We start from the raw sequence: 12,825 nt of genomic DNA on the forward strand, positions 1-12,825 counted from the left end.
GGAAAGCAGGGTGGAGGGAGCCTCTAACCAGCAGAGTTGGTGGAAATCAGGGTGGAGGGAGCCTCTAACAAGCAGAGTTGTGGGAAAGCAGGGTGGAGGGAGCCTCTAACCAGCAGAGTTGGTGGAAATCAGGGTGGAGGGAGCCTCTAACCAGCAGAGTTGTGGGAAAGCAGGGTGGAGGGAGCCTCTAACCAGCAGAGTTGTGGGAAAGCAGGGTGGAGGGAGCCTCTAACCAGCAGAGTTGGTGGAAATCAGGGTGGAGGGAGCCTCTAACCAGCAGAGTTGGGGGAAATCAGGGTGGAGGGAGCCTAGTATTAGCAGAATTGTGCAACGCTTATGGTGGATGAGTATGAGGATGCGGAGGAATTGGAGAGGTTGAGTACAGACATGGAGTTTCATGTTGGGGTGCTTTACACAGGTGGGCACAAAAATGAAGGCTCTATCCAGTGGTGGTTCATTTTTATCAAAGTGAGCCGGTCGGCACTCTCAGCTGACAGACGGGTGCGCTTGTCAGTGATGATGCCACCGGCTGCACTGAACACCCTCTCAGATAGGACGCTGGCGGCAGGACAGGACAGCACCTCCAAGGCATATAGGGCAAGTTCAAGCCACAGGTCCAACTTCGACACCCAATACGTGTAGGGCGCAGAGGGGTCGGAGAGGACAGGGCTGTGGTCGGAAAGGTATTCCCGCAACATGCGCCTATACTTTTCACGCCTGGTGACACTAGGACCCTCCATGGCGGCACTTTGGCGAGGGGGTGCCATCAAGGTGTCCCAGACCTTAGACAGTGTGCCCCTCGTTTGTGTGGACCGGTGAGAACTTGGTTGCCTACTGGAGGAACTGCCCTCCCTGCCGCCAACGTCACATGCTGGAAACATCTCCATCATATTCTGCACCAATTGCCTGTGGCAAACATTGATGCGATTGGCCCTCAAGGATCAAGGGTCAAGGATAGCAAAGATCCAGTACTGGTTGTCCTCCATGATTTTGACAATACGCTTGTCGGTTGTAAAGCACCCCAACATGAACTCAGCCATGTCTGCCACAGTGTTAGTTGGCATGACTCCTCTGGCCCACCGGAAAGTTCAATCTCCATTTCCTCCTCATCCTCCATGTCTACCCATCCGCGCTGCAACAATGGGACGATTCGAAGTTGCCCGGAAGCCTCCTGTATCACCATCACATCATCGGACAACTCTTCTTCCTCCTCCTCCTCCTCCTCCTCCTCCTCCTCCATTAAACGCTATGAAGCGGACAGATGTGTGGACCTACTCTCCAGCTGTGACGGATCGGATGCTATCCCTGACTCCTCTGTGTGATCTGAGTTATCCCTGATGTCAATCAGGGATTCTCTCAGAACACACAAGAGCGGGATTGTAAGGCTCACCATCGCATCCTCAGAGCTCACCCTCCTTGTGGACTCCTCAAAGACCCGTAGGATGTCACAAAGGTCTCTCATCCATGGCTACTCATGGATGTGAAACTGAGGCAGCTGACTTTGTGGCACCCTAGGGTTTTGTAGCTGGTATTCCATCAAAGGTCTCTGCTGCTCAACCACTCTATTCAACATCTGAAACGTTGAGTTCCAGCGTGTGGGGACGTCGCACAAAAGCCGGTGTTGTTGCACATGCAGGCGTTGCTGGAGAGATTTTAAGCTAGCAGCGGCTACTGTCGACTTGCGAAAGTGGGCGCACATGCGCCGCACTTTCACCAGTAGCTCTGGAACATTGGGGTAGCTCTTTAGGAAACGTTGCACCACTAGGTTGAAGACGTGGGCCAGGCATGGAACATGTTGGAGTCCGGCAAGCTCCAGAGCTGCTACCAGGTTTCGGCCGTTATCACAAACGACCATGCCTGGGCCCAGGTGCAGCGGCTCAAACCATATTGCCGTCTCATCGAGGAGGGCATCCCTCACCTCGGAGGCAGTGTGCTGTCTGTCCCCCAAGCTGATCAGCTTCAGCACAGCCTGCTGACGTCTACCAACGCCAGTGCTGCAACGTTTCCAACTCGTAGCTGGGGTCAATCTAACAGCGGAGGAGGAGGCGGTGGCGGAGGAGGAGGCGGTGGCGGAGGAGGAGGAGGGGGGTGTTCTTCTCGTGCCCCTGCCAGGAATGTTAGGCGGGGAGACGAGGTACACCGGGCCAGTTTGGGAAGCAGTCCCAGCCTCAACTACATTCACCCAGTGTGCCGTCAGTGAAATGTAGCGTCCCTGTCCGCATGCACTTGTCCAAGCGTCGGTGGTCAAGTGGACCTTTGTGCAAAGCGCGGAACTAAGGGCCCGCCTGATGTTGAGTGACACGTGCTGGTGCAAGGCGGGGACGGCACATCGGGAGAAGTAGTGACGGCTAGGGACGGCATAGCGAGGTGCCGCAGTTGCCATCAGGTCCAGGAAGGCGGGAGTTTCAACAAGCCGGAACGCCAACATCTCCTGGGCCAGCAGTTTAGCGATGTTGGCGTTCAAGGCTTGCGCGTGTGGGTGGTTAGCAGTGTATTTCTGCCGCCGCTCCAATGTCTGAGAGATGGTGGGTTGTTGTAAAGAAGCGCCTGATGGTGCCTTTGATGGTGCAGGAGAAGGAGATAAGACAGGAACAGGGGAGGATGAGGAAGAAGTCAACAAAGTGGCGGAGGCAGATGAAGTGGTGTTCTGGCTCGTCCTCTGGAGTGCATCGCCAGCACAGTCAGCAGTGGCAGTGGCAGAGGCAGAGGCAGAGGCAGTGGCAGTGGCGTGAACGGCAGGTGGCCTTTGTCCTGCCGTTGCTGCCTGCCACGGATTCCAGTGCTTGGATTCCAAATGACGGCGCATTGAAGTGGTGGACAGGTTGCTCTTCTCAGAGCCCCTAATCAATTTCGAGAGGCAAATTGTGCAGACAACACTATATCTGTCCTCGGCGCATTCCTTGAAAAAACTCCACACCTTCGAGAAACGTGCCCTCGAGGTGGGAGTTTTTCGGGGCTGGGTACGAACTGGAACATCTTGGGAGATTCCGGGTGTGGCCTGGCTTCGCCTAAGCTGCTGACCTCTGCCTCTGCCTCTAGCTACCCTTTTTGGTGCTGCACCTGCCTCAACATCCACACTACTTTCCCCGCTTGACATCCCCCCTGTCCAGGTCGGGTCAGTGTCCTCATCATCCACCACTTCCTCTTCCAACTCCTGTCTCATCTCCTCCTCCCGCACAATGCGCCGGTCAACTGGATGCCCTGACGGCAACTGCGTCACATCATCGTCGATGAGGGTGGGTTGCTGGTCATCCACCACCAAATCGAATGGAGATGGAGGAGACTCTAGTGTTTGAGCATCTGGACACAGATGCTCCTCTGTTAGGTTCGTGGAATCGTGACGTGGAGGGGCAGGTTGAGGGACAATGAAAGGAGCGGAGAACAGCTCTGGGGAGCAGGGACAGTTGGGGTTATTGTTCTGTGAAGCTTGGGAATTTTGGGAGGAAGGAGGACAAGACTGTTAGGTAATAGGAGGAGAGGAGGCAGAGTCTGACTGGCTGCTGGACAATGTGCTGTAAGCATTCTCTGACAGCCATTGCAAGACCTGTTCCTGGTTCTCGGGCCTACTAAGGTTTGTACCCTGCAGTTTAGTTAATGTGGCAAGCAACCCTGGCACTGTGGAGTGGCGCAATGCTTGCTGCCCCACAGGAGTAGGCATGGGACGCCCTGTGGCTTCACTGCTACCTTGCTCCCCAGAACCATTCCCCCGACCTCGCCCACGGCCTCGTCCACGTCCCTTTCCGGGAGCCTTGCGCATTTTGAATTCCCAGTTAGAAATTGGCACTATATACCAGTAGCAAAAATTGTGGGTGCACGTAACCCCAATATATTCTTTGAATTACCAGTCAGAAACTGGCACTATATGGCAGTAGCAAGAAATGAGGGTATTTGTAACCCCAATATATTCTTTGAATTCCCAGTCAGACAATGGCACTATATACCAGTAGCAAAAATTGTGGGTGCACGTAACCCCAATATATTCTTTGAATTCCCAGTCAGAAACTGGCACTATATACCAGTAGCAAAAATTGTGGGTGCACGTAACCCCTATATATTCTTTGAATTCCCAGTGAGACAATGGCACTATATACCAGTAGCAAAAATTGTGGGTGCACGTAACCCCAATATATTCTTCGAATTCCCAGTCAGACAATGGCACTATATACCAGTAGCAAGAATTGTGGGTGCACGTAACCCCAATATATTCTTTGAATTCCCAGTGAGACAATGGCACTATATACCAGTAGCAAAAATTGTGGGTGCACGTAACCCCAATATATTCTTTGAATTACCAGTCAGAAACTGGCACTATATAGCAGTAGCAAAAATTGTGGGTGCACATAACCCCAATATATTCTTTGAATTCCCAGTCAGACAATGGCACTATATACCAGTAGCAAAAATTGTGGGTGCACGTAACCCCAATATATTCTTTGAATTCCCAGTCAGAAACTGGCACTATATACCAGTAGCAAAAATTGTGGGTGTACATAACCCCAATATATTCTTTGAATTCCCAGTAAGACAATGGCACTATATAGCAGTAGCAAAAATTGTGGGTGCACGTAACCCCCATATATTCTTTGAATTCCCAGTGAGACAATGGCACTATATACCAGTAGCAAAAATTGTGGGTGCACGTAACCCCAATATATTCTTTGAATTCCCAGTCAGACAATGGCACTATATAGCAGTAGCAAAAATTGTGGGTGCACATAACCCCCATATATTCTTTGAATTCCCAGTGAGACAATGGCACTATATACCAGTAGCAAAAATTGTGGGTGCACGTAACCCCAATATATTCTTTGAATTACCAGTCAGAAACTGGCACTATATAGCAGTAGCAAAAATTGTGGGTGCACGTAACCCCAATATATTCTTTGAATTACCAGTCAGAAACTGGAACTATATAGCAGTAGCAAAAATTGTGGGTGCACATAACCCCCACATATTCTTTGAATTCCCAGTGAGACAATGGCACTATATACCAGTAGCAAAAATTGTGGGTGCACGTAACCCCAATATATTCTTTGAATTACCAGTCAGAAACTGGCACTATATAGCAGTAGCAAAAATTGTGGGTGCACATAACCCCAATATATTCTTTGAATTCCCAGTCAGACAATGGCACTATATACCAGTAGCAAAAATTGTGGGTGCACGTAATCCCCATATATTCTTTGAATTCCCAGTCAGACAATGGCACTATATACCAGTAGCAAAAATTGTGGGTGCACGTAACCCCAATATATTCTTTGAATTCCCAGTGAGACAATGGCACTATATACCAGTAGCAAAAATTGTGGGTGCACGTAACCCCAATATATTCTTTGAATTACCAGTCAGAAACTGGAACTATATAGCAGTAGCAAAAATTGTGGGTGCACATAACCCCCATATATTCTTTGAATTCCCAGTGAGACAATGGCACTATATACCAGTAGCAAAAATTGTGGGTGCACGTAACCCCAATATATTCTTTGAATTACCAGTCAGAAACTGGCACTATATAGCAGTAGCAAAAATTGTGGGTGCACGTAACCCCCATATATTCTTTGAATTCCCAGTCAGACAATGGCACTATATACCAGTAGCAAAAATTGTGGGTGCACGTAACCCCAATATATTCTTTGAATTACCAGTCAGAAACTGGAACTATATAGCAGTAGCAAAAATTGTGGGTGCACATAACCCCCAAATATTCTTTGAATTCCCAGTGAGACAATGGCACTATATACCAGTAGCAAAAATTGTGGGTGCACGTAACCCCAATATATTCTTTGAATTACCAGTCAGAAATTGGCACTATATAGCAGTAGCAAAAAATGTGGGTGCACGTAACCCCAATATATTCTTTGAATTCCCAGTGAGACAATGGCACTATATAGCAGTAGCAAAAATTGTGGGTGCACGTAACCCCAATATATTCTTTGAATTCCCAGTGAGACAATGGCACTATATAGCAGTAGCAAAAATTGTGGGTGCACGTAACCCCAATATATTCTTTGAATTACCAGTCAGAAACTGGAACTATATAGCAGTAGCAAAAATTGTGGGTGCACGTAACCCCCATATATTCTTTGAATTCCCAGTGAGACAATGGCACTATATACCAGTAGCAAAAATTGTGGGTGCACGTAACCCCAATATATTCTTTGAATTCCCAGTCAGACAATGGCACTATATAGCAGTAGCAAAAATTGTGGGTGCACGTGACCCCAATATATTCTTTGAATTACCAGTCAGAAACTGGAACTATATAGCAGTAGCAAAAATTGTGGGTGCACATAACCCCCATATATTCTTTGAATTCCCAGTGAGAGAATGGCACTATATACCAGTAGCAAAAATTGTGGGTGCACGTAACCCCAATATATTCTTTGAATTACCAGTCAGAAACTGGCACTATATAGCAGTAGCAAAAATTGTGGGTGCACATAACCCCAATATATTCTTTGAATTCCCAGTCAGACAATGGCACTATATACCAGTAGCAAAAATTGTGGGTGCACGTAACCCCAATATATTCTTTGAATTACCAGTCAGAAACTGGCACTATATACCAGTAGCAAAAATTGTGGGTGCACATAACCCCAATATATTCTTTGAATTCCCAGTGAGACAATGGCACTATATACCAGTAGCAAAAATTGTGGGTGCACGTAACCCCAATATATTCTTTGAATTACCAGTCAGAAACTGGAACTATATAGCAGTAGCAAAAATTGTGGGTGCACATAACCCCCATATATTCTTTGAATTCCCAGTGAGACAATGGCACTATATACCAGTAGCAAAAATTGTGGGTGCACGTAACCTCAATATATTCTTTGAATTACCAGTCAGAAACTGGCACTATATAGCAGTAGCAAAAATTGTGGGTGCACATAACCCCAATATATTCTTTGAATTCCCAGTGAGACAATGGAACTATATACCAGTAGCAAAAATTGTGGGTGCACGTAACCCCAATATATTCTTTGAATTACCAGTCAGAAACTGGAACTATATAGCAGTAGCAAAAATTGTGGGTGCACGTAACCCCCATATATTCTTTGAATTCCCAGTGAGACAATGGCACTATATACCAGTAGCAAAAATTGTGGGTGCACGTAACCCCAATATATTCTTTGAATTCCCAGTCAGACAATGGCACTATATAGCAGTAGCAAAAATTGTGGGTGCACGTGACCCCAATATATTCTTTGAATTACCAGTCAGAAACTGGAACTATATAGCAGTAGCAAAAATTGTGGGTGCACATAACCCCCATATATTCTTTGAATTCCCAGTGAGAGAATGGCACTATATACCAGTAGCAAAAATTGTGGGTGCACGTAACCCCAATATATTCTTTGAATTACCAGTCAGAAACTGGCACTATATAGCAGTAGCAAAAATTGTGGGTGCACATAACCCCAATATATTCTTTGAATTCCCAGTCAGACAATGGCACTATATACCAGTAGCAAAAATTGTGGGTGCACGTAACCCCAATATATTCTTTGAATTACCAGTCAGAAACTGGCACTATATACCAGTAGCAAAAATTGTGGGTGCACATAACCCCAATATATTCTTTGAATTCCCAGTGAGACAATGGCACTATATACCAGTAGCAAAAATTGTGGGTGCACGTAACCCCAATATATTCTTTGAATTACCAGTCAGAAACTGGAACTATATAGCAGTAGCAAAAATTGTGGGTGCACATAACCCCCATATATTCTTTGAATTCCCAGTGAGACAATGGCACTATATACCAGTAGCAAAAATTGTGGGTGCACGTAACCTCAATATATTCTTTGAATTACCAGTCAGAAACTGGCACTATATAGCAGTAGCAAAAATTGTGGGTGCACATAACCCCAATATATTCTTTGAATTCCCAGTGAGACAATGGAACTATATACCAGTAGCAAAAATTGTGGGTGCACGTAACCCCAATATATTCTTTGAATTCCCAGTGAGACAATGGCACTATATACCAGTAGCAAAAATTGTGGGTGCACGTAACCCCAATATATTCTTTGAATTACCAGTCAGAAACTGGCACTATATAGCAGTAGCAAAAATTGTGGGTGCACATAACCCCCATATATCCTGGGAAAGCTGGGTTGCGGCGATTGAGCCCGTCAGTGCCACGTTACACTGACAAGCTTCTCCCTGGAATTGAAGTGATATGTAACCCCAATATATTCTTTGAATTCCCAGTGAGACAATGGCACTATATGGCAGTAGCAAAAATAGTGGGTGTATATAGCCCCAATTCTATTGCTAGGGGACTTGCAGGGTATTTCTGGGGTGAAGGTGGGGGGGCACACCGTTGGAACGGGTATCGGGGGTATATATCGGGTATACGGGAATACACTGTCAGTGTATTCCATTCAGGATCCGCGGAAAGCTGGGTTGCGGCGATTGAGCCCGTCAGTGCCACGTTACACTGACAAGCTTCTCCCTGGAATTTAGCTCTTATAAGAGCTGTTGGTTGTCTTCTCCTTCCTATCCTAGCCTGTCCCTGCCTACCCAGAATCTAAGCCCTAGCTAACTGGACGGAAACCTCCGTCCCCGGTGAATTGCAAGCTCAGAATGACGCGAAGCTGGGCGTCGCTGTTCTTTTAAATTAGAGGTCACATGTTTTCGGCAGCCAATGGGTTTTGCCTACTTTTTTCAACGTCACCGGTGTCGTAGTTCCTGTCCCACCTACCCTGCGCTGTTATTGGAGCAAAAAAGGCGCCAGGGAAGGTGGGAGGGGAATTGAGTAATGGCGCACTTTACCACGCGGTGTTCGATTCGATTCGAACATGCCGAACAGCCTAATATCCGATCGAACATGAGTTCGATAGAACACTGTTCGCTCATCTCTAATTCACAGCTAAAGGTGCTGAAGTCAGGGGGTCCCTTAAGTTGTGGGGGCCCTGTCCCTGACAGTATGCTGCTTTAGACTTGTACTGTCAGGGGGAAGTACCTCACAGTGATGACACTGGGCTGTAAGGAACGCTCCCTCTGACAGTACAAGGCTTTGGAAGAGTATTATTGGGGAGGCCTTTCTTACCACACAGCGATGACACTAGGCTGTAATGTCCGCCCTTCTGACAATGGGCAGCTATTGGTGCCGAAATTAATGGTACTGATATCTTCAGCACTGGGGCACATACCAGGAAAGCAGTGCGATGAATTCAGCGCTTTGTCAGCTTTCTAGCGGTATATAATACCACCAGGGGCGTAACTACCATGGTAGCAGCAGTAGCAGCTACCACAGGGCCCGGGCCATTAGGGGGCCCGATGACAGCCGCTACCGCTGCGTTTTTTGTTTTTTTTTTGTTTTTTTTAAGTCCGTTACGGGCCCTATTCACTTGCCGATCCTGGCTGGGCCGGGATCGGCAAGTGACACCGCGGGGCCCACAGAGGCTATCATTATACTCGGGGGTCTTTGCAGACCCCCGAGTATAATGATCGGCGGACCGGAGAGGTAAGGTAACATAAAAAACACTGTTACTTACCTCTCCACGATCCTGCCAGGCCTCCGGCATTCGTGTCTGACGTCACATGACCCAGGCCAGCTTCCCGGGTCATGTGACGTCTGACGTCATTAAAGCTGGACAAGAGCGGCGGCCGACAGGAACAGGTAAGCAACTATCTCTGTTCTTTTAATGGTTTTAATCCCCCGGGTCTCCGATTATTATACTCTGGGGTCTTTTCAGACCCCAGAGTATAATAAATGTTTATAGGTGTCCACAGTGGGACATATGGGGACACTATTGGGGATAATACTGTGTGCAGGGGACACTATAGGGGTTAATACTGTGTGTAGGGGACACTATAGGGGTTAATACTGTGTGTGCATTGGACACTATAGGGGTTAATACTGTGTGTGCAGGGGACACTATAGGGGTTAATACTGTGTGTGCATTGGACACTATAGGGGTTAATAATACTGTGTGCATTGGACACTATAGGGGTTAATACTGTGTGTGCAGGGGACACTATAGGGGTTTATACTGTGTGCAGGGGACACTATAGGGGTTAATACTGTGTGTGCAGGGAACACTATAGGGGTTAATACTGTGTGTGCAGGGGACACTATAGGGGTTAATACTGTGTGCATTGGACACTATAGGGGTTAATACTGTGTGTGCAGGGGACACTATTGGGGATAATACTGTGTGCAGAGGCCACTAATGGACATAATACTGTGTGCAGAGCTTACTAAGGGACATAATAGAGTGCGGAGGAGGGGGTCAGTCGAGGTCTTCGGCATCGGTTTGGGGAGGGGGGGCCCCATGTCAAAAGTTCGCCACGGGGCCCCGCCATTCCTAGTTACGCCACTGAATACCACACATTGATGAGCACATGAACATTGCTCTTTAAGACAACTTTCAGCTTCCATTATAGTACAATAAAAATGGCTAAGATTATCAGATGGTATAGGTTAGTTATGTACATCTCAAAGTAGCGAGCAGCACATATTAATATGGACTGCGGCAGCTGTTAATGGATCTTAATTTCTAAAGCTCTGCTTACATCCTTTTTTTTATAAGGCATATGATTGGTTTATACATCTCAACAATACCTTCAAATATACTGTATATCCCAGTTACAACAGTAGGCTAATCCTGTTGCATTGATTTATAACAATGACATGTGAATAAGGTCTTAGGCTGGTCTTACACGATCGTAATGTAAGTCCGCAAATGGTCCGCAATTGAGGGTTTTCAATTGCAGACACATTATACTCAATGCGGTCTCTTACACCACCGGATATTTTATCCGTGGTGTGGCCAGGCCTCAACCGTGGTCCGCAATTCATAGAGCATGTCCGTAAAGCCCGTGAATTGTGGCACTGCATGGACTCGCCCATAGAACTCCATGGTCGAGTGCGGCAGGACACGGACATCTGCGGAGTGTATGTTGCCGATCAGCAACTAGTGTTGCTGATCAGCAACATGCGGACCGTAGAATCATTACGGTCGTGTAAGACCAGCCTTAGTAGTAGCCTATATTATTAAAGTGTAGGTTAATTTTATTTAAATTTTCATAAACCAATAGTGCAATATACTTCACTAAGGAAAAGTGCCTGTGTCTTTAACTATTATTCCTGTCTTTGCTTTTTAAATAGGACCTTTCACCATAGACAACAAGTCCAGCTCTTTACAACAATTAATAGTTGCTACTCCACTGATTCTGGAGCAGCTGGATTTTTTTTTCTGTAATCTCCACCATTCCTGAGTGCTGTCAGTGCTGTTAGTTTTGGTCCCTGATATGCTACTTAGCCTCTGTACTGTCAGGTGGGCAGTGTCAGGGAGGAGAAGGCAAGGGGTGCAATTCTTAGCGCCGACGCTGGCTGCCTCTGATTGGAGCTCTAAATCACACCCCCTTGTCTGACACTGCCCACCTGACAGTACAGCGCTTAAATACCACATCAGGACCAAAACTACCTGCTCCAGGGAATGTTGGGGACTAGGGAAAAAAAATCCAACTGTTCTGGAATCAGTGGAACAGTGCCTATAAACATATGGTAGGAACTAACATTGTTGAAGGTGGTGAAAGGTCCACAAAGATGAATTTCTTATCTGCATCAGAGTCAATTGCTGTGCTCATCGAAATTCATCAAACAAAAAAGTCCTGTAGTCAATTTTTTGGTCTGGTGTTTTCAGATAAAAAGAATAGCATCCTGCTGATCTCATTATAGTCAATGGGGTCCACTAGTCTCCTTTCGTGTTTACTGTTTTAGCTGTTTGTTTGTCTCCAATGGACCAGAACAACGGACACCCCAATGCTAGTGTGAACCTATAGCATAATCTGATCGATTTAGAGCTGTACTTCGTAGAAAAGCAGATTAGTTTAAGTTATTTTGGGAGAAGGCTGGATAGCAATTCCTGATATCCCAACTGTGTTGTGGGGGAAAACTAGTTCTCTGTAGTGCAGCTGTCTCTCTGCTTTGAGGCGTTCTCCTCTTCAACCCTCCTCTGCATGCTATAGACTTAGATCAATGGCCAAAAGAGGCAAATAAGTGAAATAAGCTGTCACTTTTCTTTAATAAACTAGCGTACACAGTTTGTTCCCTTTCTTGGCAATATTGACTCAATATATGCAAACAGTATCATGAAAAAATGTCAAATAAAATTTCAGCATCCTTCGAAATTTGGTAAAAATTTACTTTTAATCCACCGTTTCAAAAACAAAGCAAAAACCATCACAAAGGATTCGTGTAGAGAAAAAAAAACCAAGTAGCTTACGCGTTACTCATTGCCTATTCAGGCACTTCACCCTGAAACGTGTAAGCTAATTGTTTTTTCTCTACCTGGATACTTATTTTGGATTTTTTTTTTTTTTTAAACTATGGATTAAAACTTAAACTTTTACAAAATTTCATTGGATGATGTAATTTTATTTTACATTTTTTTTCAAGATTATGTTTCACTCCCATGAGTCCAGGGAATCCTTTCAGTGCATCATACTTGTTTAGAGATAATCATCTTCTCAGTACGGGGTGAGCTGTGAGCTTTTTTTTTTTTTTTTTTTTTGTTTCCAATATATGCAAACTGTGCCCTTCGTTCACATTTGCAACAGCTTTAAGTCTGCCCTGAATGAATGCATACTAGATTAAAGATAAAACATTACGTGCCACTGTATGGATCTTATTGAACAATAGAGTCACAACTACATATAAATGGACAGTAAAATGCTTCACATACCGGGTCCATGGTTCCAGAATATCTGATTTGTTTTCTTTTGATGGTCTGTGGCTTTTTGCAGGTGTCCAAACGTTTTCTTCTTCTTTAAAGCATGAGGCTCCAGCTCAGACCAGTCTAAAGTGGG

At 45.9% G+C, this 12,825-nt stretch overlaps 1 protein-coding gene across 1 annotated transcript in view; it reads right to left on the minus strand.

Moving 5' to 3' along the window:
- The window catches only part of LOC142202998 (transient receptor potential cation channel subfamily M member 7-like), a 38,011-nt gene extending 25,186 nt beyond the window's left edge, over positions 1-12,825 (minus strand). The window contains exon 1 of the mRNA XM_075273415.1: positions 12,702-12,825. Coding sequence (XP_075129516.1) covers positions 12,702-12,710 — 9 coding nt within the window. The 5' untranslated portion in view covers positions 12,711-12,825. The remainder of the gene's footprint in view (positions 1-12,701) is intronic.

This window comes from Leptodactylus fuscus, chromosome 5, assembly GCF_031893055.1.
Source record: "Leptodactylus fuscus isolate aLepFus1 chromosome 5, aLepFus1.hap2, whole genome shotgun sequence".
NCBI classification, from domain to species: Eukaryota; Metazoa; Chordata; class Amphibia; order Anura; family Leptodactylidae; genus Leptodactylus; species Leptodactylus fuscus.